Source organism: Ranitomeya variabilis, chromosome 2 (genome assembly GCF_051348905.1).
Source record: "Ranitomeya variabilis isolate aRanVar5 chromosome 2, aRanVar5.hap1, whole genome shotgun sequence".
NCBI lineage: Eukaryota > Metazoa > Chordata > Amphibia > Anura > Dendrobatidae > Ranitomeya > Ranitomeya variabilis.
This window is the reverse complement of record NC_135233.1, coordinates 702,380,436-702,400,115: the sequence shown is the minus strand read 5'-3', so window position 1 is coordinate 702,400,115 and position 19,680 is coordinate 702,380,436. Positions and strand designations below refer to the sequence as shown.

General features: G+C 41.2%; 1 protein-coding gene across 1 annotated transcript in view; it reads right to left on the bottom strand.

Moving 5' to 3' along the window:
• LOC143807646 (uncharacterized) overlaps window positions 1-19,680 on the bottom strand; it is a 1,106,746-nt gene that overhangs the window by 201,318 nt on the left and 885,748 nt on the right. The window contains exons 70-76 of the mRNA XM_077289447.1: window positions 19,081-19,119; window positions 18,033-18,116; window positions 17,259-17,390; window positions 17,028-17,099; window positions 16,117-16,248; window positions 15,910-15,981; window positions 7,314-8,510 (exon numbers count right to left, since the gene is read on the bottom strand). Coding sequence (XP_077145562.1) covers window positions 7,314-8,510; window positions 15,910-15,981; window positions 16,117-16,248; window positions 17,028-17,099; window positions 17,259-17,390; window positions 18,033-18,116; window positions 19,081-19,119 — 1,728 coding nt within the window. The remainder of the gene's footprint in view (window positions 1-7,313; window positions 8,511-15,909; window positions 15,982-16,116; window positions 16,249-17,027; window positions 17,100-17,258; window positions 17,391-18,032; window positions 18,117-19,080; window positions 19,120-19,680) is intronic.

Below are 19,680 nucleotides of genomic sequence, written 5' to 3'. Positions count from 1 at the left end.
ACAATGTTACCCCTCTCCCTGCTTGTTCTTATCGTCTGGCTCCTTCATTCTGGAGCTGCACTCTGTGATGTCTCAGGTTTTACTGCAATGATATGCCATTTAGGAAAACTGTGCACCAGGGAATTTCGAGGCACGGCCTTCCAATCAATTATAAGTTCAAATATATCTGGTTTTGTACTTTTACTGAAGGGTTTTCTAGTCCCATGAAATAGTGTACAAATAGCTGATAATAGTGTAAAATAACAAAAGGAGCAACACTTAGCTAACCAATATCCTACCATTTCCATGCTTGAGCATATTAGGTCCCTTGCTGCTCTTTACCCATTTGGTGTGGTAATGTGGACTGCAGTTATGTGACCATTCAATTCAATTTTTGCAATTATTGGCTGCAGTAGTCACATTTCAAGATGACCTGACATGGCTGGGAATGCAGCGTTTTTCATATTGTTTTCAACCGTCTCTTCATATTTTGTTATTTGTTACTTTTTTATAAGACCTTTTTAAGGATCTATCCACACATACATTTTAGCTTTATTTTAGCTTTATTTTTACATGATTCGTAATTACAATGATGAATTTTATATGTTCTATGTTGATGATATTGATGTGTTGCATTGTTCTATGCTCTGTTAATCAGACGCTATAAATAATAATAAAGCTACACTACTATGTCACTCGAAAAGCAACTTAACCCATTCCAGACATAACATGTAACAGTGCATCATGTATGGAGTAAGTTAAGGAGCTGAGCCCGCACCATACCAAGCAGATGTTTACATTGTCCCTGAGATGTCCCTGAGGAAGGAGTCAGAGACTCTGGAACGCGTAGGATAGTGTGGTCCTGTGTGCTCCTTGTAGCCGGTCACGTGATCACATCACGTGCCTGTGACGTCACGCAAGGTCCTGTACCTTGCTGGCTTTTTTGCTTTCACATTAACCCCTTCACCCCCAAGGGTGGTTTGCACGTTAATGACCAGGCCAATTTTTACAATTCTGACCACTGTCCTTTTATGAGGTTATAACTCTGGAACGCTTCAACGGATCTTGGCGATTCTGACATTGTTTTCTCGTGAAATATTGTACTTCATGATAGTGATACAATTTATTCGATACAATTTGCGTTTATTTGTGAAAAAAATGAATATTTGGTGAAAATTTTGAAAATTTCGCAATTTTCCAACTTTGAATTTTTATGCCCTTAAATCACAGACATATGTCACACAAAATACTTAATAAGTAACATTTCCCACATGTCTACTTTACATCAGCACAATTTTGGAACCAAAATTTTTTTTTGTGACGGAGTTATAAGGGTTAAAAGTTGACCAGCAATTTCTCATTTTTACAACACCATTTTTTTTTAGGGACCACATCTCATTTGAAGTCATTTTGAGGGGTCTATATGATAGAAAATACCCAAGTGTGACAGCATTCTAAAAACTGCACCCCTCAAGGTACTAAAAACCACTTTCAAGAAGTTTATTAACCCTTCATGTGTTTCACAGAAATTTTTGGAATGTTTAAATAAAAATGAACATTTAACTTTTTTTCACAAAAAAATTATTTCAGCTCCAATTTGTTTTATTTTACCAAGGGTAACAGGAGAAAATAGACCCCAAAATTTGTTGTACAATTTGTCCTGAGTACGCTGATACCCCATATGTCGGGGTAAACCACTGTTTGGACGCATGGCAGAGCTCGGAAGGGAAGGAACGCCATTTGACTTTTCAATGCAAAATTGACTGGAATTGAGATGGGACGCCATGTTGCATTTGGAGAGCCCCTGATGTGCCTAAACATTGAAACCCCCCACAAGTGACACCATTTTGGAAAGTAGACCACCTAAGGATCTTATCTAGATGTGTGGTGAGCACTTTGACCCCACAAGTGCTTCACAAAAGTTTATAATGCAAAGCCGTAAAAATAAAAAATCATATTTTTTCACAAAAATGATCTTTTCGCCCCCATTTTTTTATTTCCCCAAGGGTAAGAGAAGAAATTAGACCACAAAAGTTGTTGTGCAATTTGTCCTGAGTACGACGATACCCCATATGTGGGGGTAAACCACTGTTTGGGTGCATAGCAGAGCTCGGAAGGGAAGGAGCGCTATTTTACTTTTCAATGCAAAATTGACTGGAATTAAGATGGGATGCCATGTTGCGTTTGGAGAGCCCCTGATGTGCCTAAACATTAAAAACCCCCACAAGTGACACATTTTGGAAAGTAGACCCCCTAAGGAACTTATCTAGATGTGTTTTGAGAGCTTTGAACCCCAAGTGTTTCACTACAGTTTATAACGCAGAGCCGTGAAAATAAAAATTTTTTTTTTTTCACAAAAATGATTTTTAGCCCCCATTTTTGTATTTTCACAAGGGTATCAGGATAAATTGGACCCCAAAAGTTGTTGTCCAATTTGTCCTGAGTACGCTGATACCCCATATGTGGGGGGGAACCACTGTTTGGGCGCATGACAGAGCTCGGAAGGGAAGGAGCGCCATTTGGAATGCAGACTTAAATGGATTGGTCTGCAGGTGTCACGTTGCATTTGCAGAGCCCCTGATGTACCCAAACAGTACAAACCCCCACAAGTGACCCCATATTGGAAACTAGACCCCCCCAAGGAACTTATCTAGATGTGTTGTGAGAACTTTGAACCCCCAAGTGTTTCACTACAGTTTACAACGCAGAGCCGTGAAAATAAAAAATCTTTTTTTTCCCACAAAACTTATTTTTTGGCCCCCAGTTTTGTATTTTCCCAAGGGTAGCAGGAGAAATTGGACCCCAAAAGATGATGTCCAATTTGTCCTGAGTACGCTGATACCCCATATGTTGGGGTAAACCCCTGTTTGGGCACACGGGAGAGCTCTGAAGGGAAGGAGCACTGTTTTCCTTTTTCAACGCAGAATTGGCTGGAATTCAGATCGGATGCCATGTCCCGTTTGGAGAGCCCCTGATGTGCCTAAACAGTGGAAACCCCCCAATTATAACTGAAACCCTAATCCAAACACACCCCTTACCCTAATCCCAACAGTAACCCTAACCACTCCTCTAACCCAGACACACCAACCCTATTCCCAACCATAAATGTAATCCAAACCCTAACCCTATCTTTAGCCCCAACCCTAACTGTAGCCCCAACCCTAGCCCTAACCCTAGCAAAAACCCTAGCCCTATCACTAGCCCTAACACTAGCCGTAACACTAGCCCTAACCCTAGCCCTAACCCTAGCCCTAACCCTAGCCCCAACCCTAGCCCTAACCCTAACCCTAACCCTAGCCCCAACCCTAGCCCTAACCCTAGCCCTAACCCTAGCCCCAACCCTAGCCCTAACCCTAGCCCTAACCCTAGCCCTAACCCTAGCCCTAACCCTTGCCCTAACCCTAACCCTAACCCTAGCCCTAACTCTAGTCCTAACTCTAGCCCTAACCCTAAAGGCCCCGTCTCACTTAGCGACGCTAAAGCGATCCCGACAACGATACGACCTGTCAGGGATCGTTGCTGCGTCGCTATGTGGTCGCTGGTGAGATGTCAAACAGTGAGATCTTCCCAACGATCGCTGCTGCGATCTCGCTGTTTGACATCTCACCAGCGACCTGTAGCGACCTGTACAACGATGTCACATCGGAGCTATTATGACGATTCAGTGTCTGAGTCGTCAACGAGGTCGTTGGTAAGGTGTCAAACACAGCGATGTGTGCTACCCAGCGGGACCTCAACGATCAAAAAAAGGTCCAGGCCATTTCGACACGACCAGTGATCTCACAGCAGGGGCCTGGTCGCTGCTACGTGTCACACATAGGGAGATCGCTACTGAGGTCGCTGTTGCGTCACAAAACTTGTGACTCAGCAGCGATCTCGCTAGCGATCTCGCTTAGTGAGACGGGGGCTTAACCCTAACCCTAATGAGAAAATGGAAATAAATACATTTTTTAATTTTTTTATTTTTCCCTAACTAAGGGGGTGATGAAGGGGGGTTTGATTTACTTTTATAGCGGGTTTTTTAGCGGATTTTTATGATTGGCAGCCGTCACACACTGAAAGACGCTTTTCATTGCAAAAAATATTTTTTGCGTTACCACATTTTGAGAGCTGTAATTTTTCCATATTTGAGTCCACAGAGTCATGTGAGATCTTGTTTTTTGCGGGACGAGTTGACGTTTTTATTGGTTACATTTTCGGACACGTGACATTTTTTGATCGCTTTTTATTCCAATTTTTGTGAGGTAGAGTGATCAAAAACCAGCTATTCATGAATTTATTTTGGGGGAGGCATTTATACCGTTCCGCGTTTGGTAAAATTGATAAAGCAGTTTTATTCGTCGGGTCAGTACGATTACAGCGATATCTCATTTATATCATTTTTTTTATGTTTTGGCGCTTTTATACGATAAAAACTATTTTATAGAAAAAATAATTATTTTGGTATCGCTTTATTCTCAGGACTATAACTTTTTTATTTTTTTGCTGATGATGCTGTATGGTGGCTCGTTTTTTGCGGGACAAGATGACATTTTCAGCGGTACCATGGTTATTTATATCAGTCTTTTTGATCGCGTGTTATTCCACTTTTTGTTCGGCGGCATGATAATAAAGTGTTGTTTTTTGCCTGGTTTTTTTTTTTTTTCTTACGGTGTTTACTGAAGGGGTTAACTAGTGGGGCAGTTTTATAGGTTGGGTCGTTACGGACGCGGCGATACTAAATATGTGTACTTTTATTGTTTTTTTTATATTTTTTTTTCTTTATTTAGGATATTTTTATTATTTTTTTTTTTACACATGTGGGGAATTTTTTTTTTACTTTTTTACTTTGTCCCAGGGGGGGACATCACAGATCATTGATCTGGCAGTGTGCACAGCACTCTGCCAGATCTGCGATCTGCTGTGCAGGGCTGCAGGCTTACCAAGTGTCTGCTCTGAGCAGACACTCGGTAAGCCACCTCCCTCCCTGCAGGACCCGGATGCCGCGGCCATCTTGTATCCGGGACCTGCGGCGAGGAGGGAGGTAGGAGACCCCCGGAGCAACGCGATCACATCGCGTTGCTCTGGGGGTCTCAGGGAAGCCCGCAGGGAGCCCCCTCCCTGCGCGATGCTTCCCTATACCGCCGGTACACCGCGATCATGTTTGATCGCGGTGTGCCGGGGGTTAATGTGCCGGGGGCGGTCCGTGACCGCTCCTGGCACATAGTGCCGGATGTCAGCTGCGATAGTCAGCTGACACCCGGCCGCGATCGGCCGCGCTCCCCCCGTGAGCGCGGCCGATCGGCTATGACGTACTATCCCGTCGAGGGTCAGATAGGCCCAGGTCACCTCGATGGGATAGTACATCTAAGGTCACAGAGGGGTTAAGCTGCTTTTGCCAGTGCACGGCAGAGTTTGCATTTTCCAGGGGAACGCTAGTCACCGGCCGGGACAGCATCCTCTGTACTACAATTTGTTACTTGTTACTGCCCTCTGGCATTGGACATTAATAGAACAGTTATACAGATAAGGATCCAGCCGTATGCTTCACAGCACATAACTGCAGGACCTTTTGAAGATATAACAGGCAAAATCTGAACACAGTCTTGGACACTCAGGTAATTTCAGATTGCCATTCATTTGGATATTAACGTGAAACATATTTTGTTTTTTATTCACATTTTCATTTATTTTTTTATTTATTTTTTTAAATTTATTTATGATCTTAAATTGAGGAGTTTAGCGCAAATATTTTAACTTTTCCAGATGTTAACTTTCTTACATAGTTGGCATCTGCCTATAACAGCAGTGACTGGAACCTTTCCCAATTGCTGTAGTTATACCATCTATATGCCAGTGTTAATCTCAGATAGTATCATTTAAATTACTTAATTGCAGGTGCATGTGTGTGCCAGCTTCCATCAGCCGACCACAATGCAATCGCTGGGAATCATTGTGTTGCTATAGCAACCGAGGGCATGCTGAAGACTTCTGTAACTGCTAATTTGGCCCTCGTGTGAAGGATTAAGGCTACTTTCACACTGATCCGTCAGTATGGGCCCATCACAATGCGTCGGGCCGATGTACCGACGGACGCTGTGAAATAACTACAAGACGTGGGCAGCTGATGCAGTTTTACAACACATCCACTGCCCATTCTGCAGTCCGGGGAGGAGGGGGCGGAAAATGGCGGTTACATGGAACTTTTTTTGTACCGACAGTCCGCCAAAACACGACGCATCCATCGCACGATGGATGCGACGTGTGGCAATCCATCGCAATGCGTCGCTAATGCAAGTCTATGGAGAAAAAACGCATCCTGCGGGGCAACTTTGCAGGATGCGTTTTTTCTCCAAAACGACGCATTGCGACGTATGTCACATGACGCTAGTGTGAAAGTAGCCTAATATTAAAGTTGCAATTTGGAAACTTGATTATGAAATGAGATTTTTGCTTTTAACTTGTTGAATGCAACTGTCAATCGCTGACAGCAACATTCAAGCTTCAGGATCCAGCCAGGCATCAACTCCTGATGTAATTGTAGGGTGATGATGGGTTGTCATGGTGTCCAGAGGTCTGCCGAAGGCCTCCTTTGCTTATCTGTTGATACTTCTGTAAAGCCATGCTATTGCTGGGCTTCATAAAAGACCATTATTATGACTATATACTGCAATAGCTGGAGACATCTAATTTTACTTAAAAGTTCTCCAAAATGAGCTCAAATGTCAGTTTTAATGACTCTCAGTCTCAGATGACAGTATCAGAATTATTCAACACCTTCATGGTAAGCTTCTCATAATTAGTGGAGCATCCTTTGGTTGTTATGACCTGCTGCAAACAAAATGCGTAACCAAGCACCAGCTTCTGGAGAATTTACCAATTCTTCATAGAAAATAGCCTCCAGTTTCACAATTATTGTTGGATTGTCAAGAGAGTAGCAAAAAAAAGTGAAAAGAAGAGATCATCACATTACACAAACAAGGAAAGGGATTCAAAATAAATAGCAAAGGCATAGGATTTTCCTAGAGATAAAATTCCAAGTTCAAAGTTATATCAACTCTAGCTACACTGCCTGGACGTGGAAGAAATAAGAAACGATCACTGTCTGTCACTAGAACTATGGGCAGTAAATAGTCAAAAATTCTCCAGTGTCAGTGTTATAGACCTGCATCATGATAGGACAACAGTAGACATCTCTGTTTCGGCCGAGCAGTTAAAAAAAAGTTTGGTTTGGGTGCCAGAACAGTACTAGAACCTGAACCATGGAACTATAAGCACATTTCAATCAACATTTTAGTTCTTCATTTACTATATCAATCTAATTAGACCTTACATCAGTTGATATAACATATTACCTTTTTTTAGTTCAATTATCAAATTGTCTTTCTTTTTCAATTCTGATTTTTCTTCATATTTTCTCTTGATTTCTATTGGCTCCTCATGCTTTTCCTTAAGTTCTGTCTCATCTTTTCTCTTTAGTTCCCCTGATTCTTTATGTAATTGTTGTGGCCCTGTTGATTTTTCAATTTTTTTCATTGGTTCTGCTGCCTCCTTATGTTTTATCTTGGGTTCATGTAGCTCTACATCTTTTTTCATGGGTTCTGTCAACTTTTCATGTTTAATCTGGGGTTGTGTTGGATCTTTCTGCTTTTTCTTGGCTTCTGTTGGCTCTTTATGTATTTTCTTCAGTTCTGCTGGTTCTTCATGTTTTTTCTTAGGTTCTTTTAGCTCATCATGTTCTTTTGGCTCATCATCAAGTTTTCTCTTAGATTCTCTTGGCTCATCATGTTTTTTCATGGGTTTTATTGGATCATCATATACTTTTTTGGGTTCTGTAGGCTCACGGTGTTTTTTCTTTGGTCCTATTTTCTCTTCAAGCTTTTTCTGAGATTTTGTTGGCTCTTCATCTTTTTTCTTGAGTTCCCTTGGCTCTTCTTGCTTTATTTTAGGTTCTCTTATCTTTTTAAGCTTTTCTGTGGATTCCATTGGCTTGTCAAGCTTTTTCCTGGGTTCTGTTGGCTCTTCATGTTTTTCCTTGGGCTCTGCTTTTTGCTCATCTTTTTCCTTTGGTTGTGTTGGCTCTTCAGGTTTTTTCTTGGGCTTTGCTTTCTCTTCATGTTTTTTCTTGGATTTTGTTGGCTCATCATGTTTTTTTGTAACTTCTTTTGGCTTTTCTTGTTTTATCACAAGTTCTTTTGACTCGTCGTGTTTTTCTCTGGGTTCTTTTGACTTTTCATGTTTTTTCGTGCGCTCTGATTTCTCTTCATGTTTTTCTTTGGGTTCTGTGGGAATTTCATACTTTATCTTCAGTTTTGTTACCTCTTCATGTTTTAACTTGATTTCGGTTGGCTGTTCAAGTTTTTTCTTCAGTTCCTTTGGCTCTTTTGGTGCCTTCTTGGGTTCTGGTGGTGCTGCATGTTTTTTCTTAAGTTCTGTTGACTCCTCATGCTTTTTCTTGGGTTCTACTTTCTCTTCATGTTTCTTCTTTGGAACTATTGGTTCCTCAAGTTTTTTCTTGGGTTCTGTTGGCTTAGGTTTTTTCATTGGGGTGTCTGGTAAATGAATTTGTATCAATATTCCATTTTGGAATATGAGCTTACAAGTAAAATTATATTTAAAGGGAAATATACAGTGGGGAAGATAAGTATTTGATACATTGACAATTTGGCAAGTTTTCCCGCCTACAAAGAATGGAAAGGTCTGTAATTATTATTGTAGGTACATTTCAACTGTGAGATTTTTACATAATTAATTTGCATTTTTTGCCTGAAATAAGTATTTGATATAATAGAGAAACAGAACTTAATATTTGGTAAAGGTAAATAAACCTTTGCTTGTAGTACAGAGGTCAGACATTTCCTATAGTTCTTGCACAAGTTTGCACACACTGCGGCAGGGATTTTGGCCCAGTCCTCCATATAGACCTTATCCAGATCTTTCAGGTTTCAAGGCTGTCTCTGAGCAACATTGAGTTTCAGCTCCCTTCAAAGATTTTCTATTGGGTTCAGGTCTAGAGACTGACTAGGTCACTCCAGAACCTAAAAGTGCTCATTCCAGAGCCACTCCTTAGTTGCCCTCACTGTGTGCTTTGGGTCATTGCCATGCTGGAAGACCCAGCCATGACCCATCTTCAATGCTCCTACTAAGGGAAGGAGGTTGTTGGCCAAAATCTCAGGATACATGACTCCCTCTATTCTTCATTCAATATGGTGCAGTCATCCTATCCCCTTTGCAGAAAAGCACCCCAATGATGTTTCCCTCATGCTTCATGGTTGGGATAGTGTTCTTGGGGTTGTTCTCATCCTTTTCTTCCTCCAAACAAGGTGAGTGGAGTTCCTAAAAAGTTCTATTTTGGTCTCATATGACCACATGACCTTTTCCCAAGCCTCCTATGGATCATCCAGCTGGTCACTGGCGAACTTTAAACAGGCATGGACATGTGTTGGCATGAGCAGGGGGACCTTGCGTCCCCCACAAGGTTTTAATTTATGACGGTGTAGTGTGTTACTAAAGGTAATGCTTGAGACTATGGTTCCAGCTCTAATCAGGTCATTGACCAGGTCCTACTATGTAGTTCTGGGCTGATTCCTGACCTTTCTCAGAACCATCCTTACCCCACGAGGCGAGATCTTGCATGGAACCCCAAATCAAGGAAAATTGACAGTCATCTTGTGTTTCTTCCATTTTCTAAATATTGTGCCAACAGTTGCTGGCTTCTTTTTAAGCTGCTTGTCTATTGTCCTGTAGCCCATCCCAGCCTTGTGCATGTCCACAATTTTGTCCCTGGTGTGTTTAGACAGCTTTTTGGTCTTGGTTGTAGTGGCGAGGTTGGAGTCTTATTGATTGAATGTGTGGACAGGTGTCTTTTATACAGGTAACAAGTTCAAATAGGTGCAACTAATACAGGTAATGAGTGCATAGTAGGAGGGCTTTAAAGAAATACTAACAGATCTGTTTGAGCCATAATTCTTGCTGGTTGTTAGGTGATCAAATACTTATTTCATGCAATAAAATGTAATTTAATTATTTAAAAATCATGCAATGTGATCTTCTGGTTTTTTTTCTGCTATAAGATTCTGTCTCTCACAGTTTAAGTGCACCTACCATAAAAATTATGGACCTCTCTATTCTTTGTAGGTAGGAAAACTATCTATCTATCTATCTATCTATACAAAAAAAATTACTGTTGCTTCCACCCGTAGAAACATACAGCTGCAATGAGCAGCAAGCTATCTGCTAAAGCTTGCAAGTAATCAAAATGAGAAAATCAAAACTACACAAAAGTGCACCATACCACTGCAAATGCACCGTACAGTTCCAACATCAAACAAATGGCACAGTAATCCTGAATATATCATGTACATAGGTGTAAGGGTGTACATTATATCCTACCTAAGGTTGATGAAGGTCCAAGTTGTGAAATTATCCTAGAGAAGTCCAATGTGCCAATAATTCAATTTCTAATAATTAGGTGATGCATGTATAAGTGTGGAGGAGAGAAGGAGGTCTTTGGAGGACCAGATATTATGTTTTGGAAGATATTGGGAGATTATTTTTGTGATATATGAAGGAGACAGATTATGAGTGGCTTTGTAGGTCAATGTTAGTAGCCTGAACTGGATACGTTGGGGAATTGAGAGCCAATGAAGGGATTTGCACAGAGGAGAAGTGGATGAGTAGTGAGAAGAGAGAGAAGTGGATTAGGCAGGCAGCAGATTTAAAGAGAACCTATTACCTTCACACATACTGCGGTATATTGCAGTAAGGAAACTGTAGAAATAAATAAACACAAAATAAATTACCTATGGAAGAATAATGACTATTATTATATGAATCATGTTATATGAAATTCAGTTTATGGGTGCTGCCACCCTTGATTTGGCAACTCAGCATGCTGTGTTGTAATAACACATGCCCCAGACTCCTGGCTGGCTGTTAGGCAGAATCTCTGGTCAGCATTAGCATAATAATCCTAACAGCTTATTCATCTGGTTGTACCATTATACAAACATGAAAAGTATATATAAAGGGGCTTTCTATCTATACATACTGTGTGTAGAGCCAGAGAAAAAAGACTGTAGAGTAAACACAGGATGCATTACCCATATACAGCATATATATTTGGAGGCTTGTGGTATTGAACCTACAACATCAGGTCTGTGCCGCTATTTTACTGTGTGTATACATACACGCAAACTGTTAGGGCTAGCGGAATGCACCGAGTAATGAGAGATAGATACGAGGTGCATTCGCAGCCCGGGGTCCACCCTGCAGAGATACCTGCTGCTAAGTAATGGCAGATGGACACTGAGCTCACACCGTGTGAAATGTAAGTGACCTCTGTTGCTTCACAGAGTCGCTCTGTCCCCAGAAAACTATTACCCTAACTAGAGTTGTGCTTGCTCTGAATCTCTTCTGTGCTAACTGCACACATGAAGGAACCAGATGCTAAGCCAAGGCTAATTGTTCCCACTGACACTAGTTGCCTGCCTGAGTATACAGCCCCAGAGCTAAACAGACTCTCCACATATGACTGAGTGGAGGAGTATCCACTGGAAACAGCCAACACAATTGAGCGCACGGCCGTGCGGCCATGCAAACCTTTTATAGTTGTAGCTTCTTCAGGACCTTCCTAGTGAACCAATAGGAGTTGCAACAGGACATGAGCATGTGACCCCCGACCTCCAATGAGAGGTCTTCCCTTGGGCATGCTCAGAAGGAGAAAAGCAGGACTTAGTCCCAGAAGCGTCAATACATTTATGATTATGTGTACAGTATATGCAGTATATATATATATATATATATATATATATATATATATATATATATATATATATATATATATATACACTCACTGGCCACTTTATTAGGTACACCTGTCCAACTTCTTGTTAACACTTAATTTCTAATCAGCCAATCACATGGCGGCAACTCAGTGCATTTAGGCATGTAGACATGGTCAAGACAATCTCCTGCAGTTCAAACCGAGCATCAGTATGGGGAAGAAAGGTGATTTGAGTGCCTTTGAACGTGGCATGGTTGTTGGTGCCAGAAGGGCTGGTCTGAGTATTTCAGAAACTGCTGATCTACTGGGATTTTCACGCACAACCATCTCTAGGGTTTACAGAGAATGGCCCGAAAAAGAAAAAAAATCCAGTGAGCGGCAGTTCTGTGGGCGGAAATGCCTTGTTGATGCCAGAGGTCAGAGGAGAATGGGCAGACTGGTTCGAGCTGATAGAAAGGCAACAGTGACTCAAATCGCCACCCGTTACAACCAAGGTAGGCCTAAGAGCATCTCTGAACGCACAGTGCGTCGAACTTTGAGGCAGATGGGCTACAGCAGCAGAAGACCACACCGGGTACCACTCCTTTCAGCTAAGAACAGGAAACTGAGGCTACAATTTGCACAAGCTCATCGAAATTGGACAGTAGAAGATTGGAAAAACGTTGCTTGGTCTGATGAGTCTCGATTTCTGCTGCGACATTCGGATGGTAGGGTCAGAATTTGGCGTAAACAACATGAAAGCATGGATCCATCCTGCCTTGTATGGAGCATCTTTGGGATGCGCAGCCGGCAAATCTGCGGCAACTGTGTGATGCCATCATGTCAATATGGACCAAAATCTCTGAGGAATGCTTCCAGCACCTTGTTGAATCTATGCCACGAAGAATTGAGGCAGTTCTGAAGGCAAAAGGGGTCCAACCCGTTACTAGCATGGTGTACCTAATAAAGTGGCCGGTGAGTGTATATATATACACACAATACAGTACATAGTATATACACTCACTGCATACATAGACAGTATCACCCAATGCACAATACACTCATGCATGTGTGGCACCCCCAGGAATCCGGATGGCACTGTGGTATTGCCTGCCTCCCAGGGAGGGTGATGCCATGCTTGTAAGCAAAATGGAATTTCCTTAGCAGGTAACACTAGCATACAACACTTTCCTGACTCTAGGTCAGAAGGGGGAGCTCTAGACCAAGTTTCAGGGTAGCTTCCCTATAATTTCTGGTCTGGAGGAGTTAGTCAGTTAGAGCTAGTCTGAGGAACAGGAAGCATGTGAGGAGAGGAGAACTGGAAGGGGAGCTGCGATTGTGCTCCCTTCCAGGATTGAGGGCAAGAAACCAGACACCGGCATCCAAGGTTGTATGGGAACTGTATGCCCCACAGCAGAATCCGGAGAGAAGGAGATTGCAAGTCACCACTGACACCCGAAGGCACAGCAGCAGATTAGAGCCCGGAGTCACCACGAGAGAAGGGCACCTGTAAAAAGGCTCGAGCAGCCTGCCATGCAACCTAAAAGGACAGATTGAGAGAGGACATTGTGTGAAGCCTCAGGCAGCAAGGGACAGAGAATTTAGGGGGATTCCGAACCGTTTCTAGGCTGCCCGGATTTCAAGATCACCTGTAATATGTTCCCTGGATTGCAATGCCACCAGTAAAAGGTAAAGAGACTGCAACCCTGTGTCCTCCAATTCTTTCCTGCACCTTAACATCTACAACCCCTCTTAGACTGTCCTGGTAGCCCTGGGGCCTCTGCTCCAGCTGCATTACCATCGGCCCCAGCGGATCCCTTTAAGCAGCGTTAGCCATGCCTGGCCGAGTACCACAGGTGGCATCACGAACACTCCTAAATTAGACTTTATTTCCACTTCCATTCATCCCCTTTTATTGGAGGCCCAGGGCCAGGGATCGGGTTACTGCCGCCGTGACACATCCCTTTAAGAACCCGCCCCTTACCGAGTACCCCACGGCCCTGGCGGGCACTCCACATGCACTTTACACATCTAGATACACACGCACACAATTACACATATACTGCCCATATACATGTACTGGAAAAAGACACCTGTTGTCTGGCACATATCTTCTTTCAATATTTTCTGTTGCCCTCATTTCTTTCTTTTCACCCCTGCTTCCCGTGACAGCGGGTGAGGGGCGCAATCAGAAATTTGGCAGGCTGAATGATTCTTTAACATATTGTAACTAACTTTAGTGCTGGATTGAGTGTGCAAGGTGTAAATAGGCTGACCATAGCAAGGTCATCAAGCAGGGCTCTACTGCAGGGAAGGTAAAAGGAATGAAAAAACACAAAGGCAGCTCTCCAGATCACTGCATGGTAAGCAGGACTTCAGCAGACATGGAGCTGCATGTGCCTTTCCAGCAGAGCAGGATCTTTGGGTTATTGCTGACTCACTGGCAGGATATTTACTACTGTATACAGCAGTCCAGTGATCTTGCTCTGCATCTGGAGTAGCACTACTTATTCCGAGCTGAGCACATCCAGTATAAGTCAGAGGGTGCAGTCCTACAGACTGCTGCTCACAAAATTGATGTAAGCCAAACAGAAGAGCTTGGAAATTCCCCGGGAGATGATTCAGAAGACGTCGGCTCATTTGAATCATAGGCTTGTGCCATGAAGAGGAGTTTTTCTCCCACTTGGAATATGCCTTGTTCATATTTTTTTTTTTTGTCAAATTATTAATGTTATTACATCTGCTTTTAAATTAATTAATACCAAATTTAGTAATAGGTTCTCTTTAAGGAAAGAATATAGAGGTGCAAGTGTGTTAGCAGGAAGGCTGCACAAAGGAGAATATTGCTATAGTCAAGTTAAGACAGAGTTAATGATGGCATGCACCAAAATTTTAGTAGATTCAGGGTTGAAGGATCGATGGATTCTGGTCATATTTTTGAGTTGTAGGCTGCAGGAGCTAGTAAGAGATTGGAGGATCAGTTTCAAGAACAGGGCAGAGTTGAGGGTTACTCCAAACAACAGACTTCCAGTACAGGTGAATGCTTGACATCATTTATTGTGATCCACAGAGTGGGTAGGGAACATAGGTGATATGGAAGAAAGATGATGGGTTCAGTGAATGCAAATTGTTCAATTTTGCTATTTAATTCTGCTGATTTTAAGGTATTCAATTTAAATATCCATCTGCTTTCTGTTATAGACTTTAATTACAAATAATTACCCAATCTCCAGAGTTGTTTATCAGATCCACAGACTACATACATCTATTATCCACATACATGGAAGCTGACTGCTAATGGGCTGTAAGAAGATGGAAATTTTTCCCATCTTCCACCCGAAGGCACACGTTGTAATATATTTAAATGCATGAAGAGTTTAGTGACGTGTTATTAGTGATAGCATTGTGTGCTGCCGAGCAGCAGGGAAAGTAAGAGTTAATGATTAGGATTAGCCCAGAGCGGGAGGGGCTGAAGCAAAGGGACTGAGACAGCTTCCTATCAGAAGGGCAGAAAGGGCCCAGCATGTAGCAGTAGCAGATAAGTTCTGACCAATGAGCAGAGCTGAATAAAGTGGAGGCCCCTGAAGTGAGAGGCGACCGAGTTAAAAGATAGCTTGATCTAATGTAATGACGAGGGAAAGTGATCAAATGAGTGATTCTCTGGAGACAGGATCAGGGGCAGAAGACCTAACAGGACGATCCCGAATTCGCAAGCCAAACAGATAATGGGATGAATTGGAGCAGGGAACGTGAGACAAAGGGAGTGCTCCATGTAGTAGTTCCTAGGCATCGGCAAGTAGAGAAGCTAAGCAAAGGCCTCGTAGACAAAGTCCACACCTAGCGAGGACTTCCATTTCCATGTAGCGTGATGGGGTGTGGAAGAATAACTTGCCCATGTCCACTGCCCCTCACCCCGTTACAGGGATAGTATCTTCTCTCCATCTTCTCTCCCTGACCTTATTGGAAATTGGATTATCGGAACAATGAACATATTTTGGATATTTGTACCAGTTGTACCTTTATCAAACTTAGATAAAATATACATCCCTACACCTTCAGGATTTTTGTGCCATTTGTTTGATGGCATTCCATGGTACACCCTAGCGTGGTTTGCAATTTTATATTGATATTTAAAAGCAATTACTTAGTCAAGTCCCATAATTGAACTTGCTACCAATATAACTTACCTTTCTTAGGTTCTGCTGGCTCCTGTTTTTTCTTGGTTTCTTTAATTTCAACTGATACTTTTACTGGAATTTCTACATAGGGATTATATGTAAATTAACATCAATGTTATATTTTAGTGCATATGGCTGTAGAAGGACACATTTTAGGTTAGATAAGACAATAAAACATGCAATGAAATGTGAGATAATTTATTGTCATTGGTTTACCTTTCTTAGGCTCTGCTGGCTTGTCATGTTTTTTCTTAGTATCTTTTTGCTCTTCATGTATTTTCTTGGGTTCTGTGGCCTTTTCATGTTTTTTCTTAGGTTCTGTCAATATATGTTCTTTTGTTGAGATTTCTGAAAAGGAAAATGGTATAAATATGACATATTGGGTTGCATATTTACTGGGAAAATGTCATTTAACAACAAATGCTAATTGAATTCACATAATTTAAAGAGGTTGTCTCCTAATTTTACAATAATAACCTATCCTTAGGATAGATCACCAATGTTAGATGTGCTGGGGTCCAACAGCCGATCAGCTATTAATCGATGTCGACGGTTGCCTCTGTCGGACCTAAGTACTCACTTGACGAGCTGTTCCATTTACTTCAAGTGGTCGCCGCAGAGAACTACACAATCGCCTCCTATTGAAATCAATAGGAGGCAGATGCGTAGTACCCTGCGGTGGCCACTACAAGTAGACACGGCAGCTCAGCAAGTGAGTACTTCTGGTGGCCGCCCCACCACCAATAACAGCTGATCGGCAGTGGAGCCGAGTGTCGGACCCCAGCTGATCTGACATTGGTGACCTATCTTAAGGATAGGACATCAACTTAAAAGTAGTGGAAAAACTCTTTTAGTTGAATCATAACCATAGATTAGGCCAGGTATTATTATTATTGGCAGTTACATTTCTTCAGTTATGTTGGCTTTTCATGTTTTTTCTTTGATGTTGTTGACCATGTTTTTTAGGATCTCTTCAAGTAATAGGTCTGTGCACTTACCGTAGGTATTACACTAAAGTATATATTCTTATAAGGTAAAATGTCAATTAGGAATCAATTTTAGATGCAGTCAAATTTTTTGACTTGCAGTCATAGGTTATTCTAAATAATATTGTTATTGATTTTGACCTTTCTTAAGTTCTGCTGCCTCATGTTTTTTCTTCAGTTCTGTTGATTCTTCATGTTTTTTTTGTGGGATATCTGCAAAGCAATTATAAAATTACTTTTCATGTACGGTACATTGCAATTTGATATACATATAGATTTCAAAGGTAAAATATGTAAAGAACACATTTCAGATAAGATATGATTAGTTTACTTGTAATTTTTCATTTCATCCCAAAATATTTATGTTGTTACCCTTCTTAGGTTTTGCTAGCTCTTCATGTATTCTTTTGGATTCTGGTGGCTCTGCATATTTTTTCTTGGGCTCTGTTGGCTCTTCTTGTTTTCTTTTTGGTTCTGCCAGCTTAGGTTTTTTCACTGGTGTGTCTAAAAGGTAAATTTGGTTAAAACGGCTTTCCACTTTCAGGAAAGTGGACCCCAAATTGTGTAAAATGCCTAAAATAATTAGCTCAACAGATGCTTCTCCTCCCTGCATCCAAAGCCATTGCTTTAGTCCTGGTATTTTGTCTGCAGTAGACATGTTACCTTAACAGCACACATCAATACTCTAGCTAGTCACTGAGCTCAACGTCACATGCCTTTAACCTCTGCACAACCACTGAGCTCAGTGACTGGATAAAGTAGTGATATCATGTCAACACCACAAACCACCACTCTAGCCAATCACTGAGCTCAGTGTCGCATGCCTTCAACCTCTGCACAACCGCTGAACTCATTAACTGGCTAGAGCAGTGATGCACATTGCTATTGTAACATTACCGCCTCAACCAAAATACCAGGACAGAACAGCGGTACAGAGCTGGTATTGGATCCAAGGTTAAATACATTCTGATCTTTTTATTTTAGGCACTATGGGGCCTTCTTTCCTGAAAGTGGACTACTTCTTTAATGATATGTTTTAGTATATAAGTTTAAAATGAATAATGTTATACAAGAAAAAATGTTAGATAATGTCAGATCAATTGATTTTTAATGATATGTCATTATAAATCATCTTATTGGAAATACCTTTCTTTGCTTCTTTCTCAGGTTCAGGCTCGTCATGTTTTTTCTTGGGTTCAGCTGGCTTTTCATGTTTTTTCACTAAGATCTCTGTAAAGTAATAAGTGAATTGACAAACTATCATATTTAGTAGTTATTGTAAGTTTTTAAGATAAAATTGAATTTAAAGGGAAAGTATAAAAAAATGTTGCTTCTGCATCTGAGCTCAGCAAGATGTAAGAGCAGAAACCCTGATTCTAGAGTTCACTCACTTACTGAGATTCTTTCTGTAGTACTGATAAAACTTTCTTTATCTGCTACAACTTTAATTTATGAAACCCTGCTGTACGGTCCTCAACATTCATGAGCTCCAGCTATCCCTGCCACCCAAAAATGATTGTCAGTTTGTCATAGTGTAGGCAGAAAGCAGTCTCACAAGCAAGGTTAGAAACAACTCTTTAAGAGGATAAGCAGAGCTGCAGCAGATAACAGAGTGATTTTCTGAAAATTACAAAAAGAAGGTCAGTAAGTGACCTGGCACTGGGGTCAGAGCTTCAGACCCTGATTTATCAAAACTGGTGTGGTTCACACCCTCTTGATGAGGAGGACTGGTGGAGTACAAAATGCCTGATCGTTTTACCAGTAACTGGAATAAGGTACCCCACAATTCATCACAAATTAAGCATAAGGGCATTTCCACGCCTTGTAGCACCCCTATTCCACCCCAATTCCGCCCATTTTCGTGAAGATGGCAAAATGTAAAAATACTAAAAGTTGTAAAATTGTCACACAGCATCGCATTGTGTAAAAGAATCTGAGATTTAAATTTTCAAAGTGTTTTATGACACATTTCTAGAGTAAGCACTGAGATTAATCATTGCCCCAGGCTCTATTATATGCTTCCCTTAGATTTAAGTTTCTTAAAAATGGAGAACATTTCAAATTAAAAATTAATTTTAGGTCAACTAAGATAATTTAAACTATATTATACAGCATATATTGGCACTGCTATTAGTAGTAGTCGTAAATAATATATTGCAAATCATAAGGCACATTAGATAATACTGGTGTTTACCTTTCTTAGGTTCTGGCTCAGGTTTTTTCACTGGGATGTCTGCAAAGTAATTACAGGTAAATTCTCATCTAGGCTACATTTTGGTACTTACACAAATACAAGGCAAAATGTTATGTTAAAGGATGTTGTATTTAGACCCTAGGAAAGTATCTTCAGGCGTGGATGAGGCTCAGGAGCTGAGTTTCCCACACACAGCAGATACTATCTATAGTGCACAGCCGGCACCTGTGTCTAACAGTCGTGGACATGGCATATGAGATATCCACTTTTTGGTCATATTTCCCTCTCAGGTGCAGGCTGTATTCTTTGATCGCTCCTCTACAATTTCTTCTTTTTCACCTTTTCCTTCTTTTCTTCTCTTTTTTCCTCCTTGCTTAATTAGCTGGTTCTATTTTTTCTTGTCTCTTTATCCCCTCATTTCTCATTGCTAAATTCATCTACATTCATTTATTGTCCTCTATTAAAATTCCTCTTTTTTTATCTCTGTCTCATTTTCTTTATATTATTATCATCATCTTTCTTTATTCTCCTAGACAATGTTATAAGAGTGTAGATCTCACATCAGCACAAGGCACCTATTATACCACCACCATTCTTTTC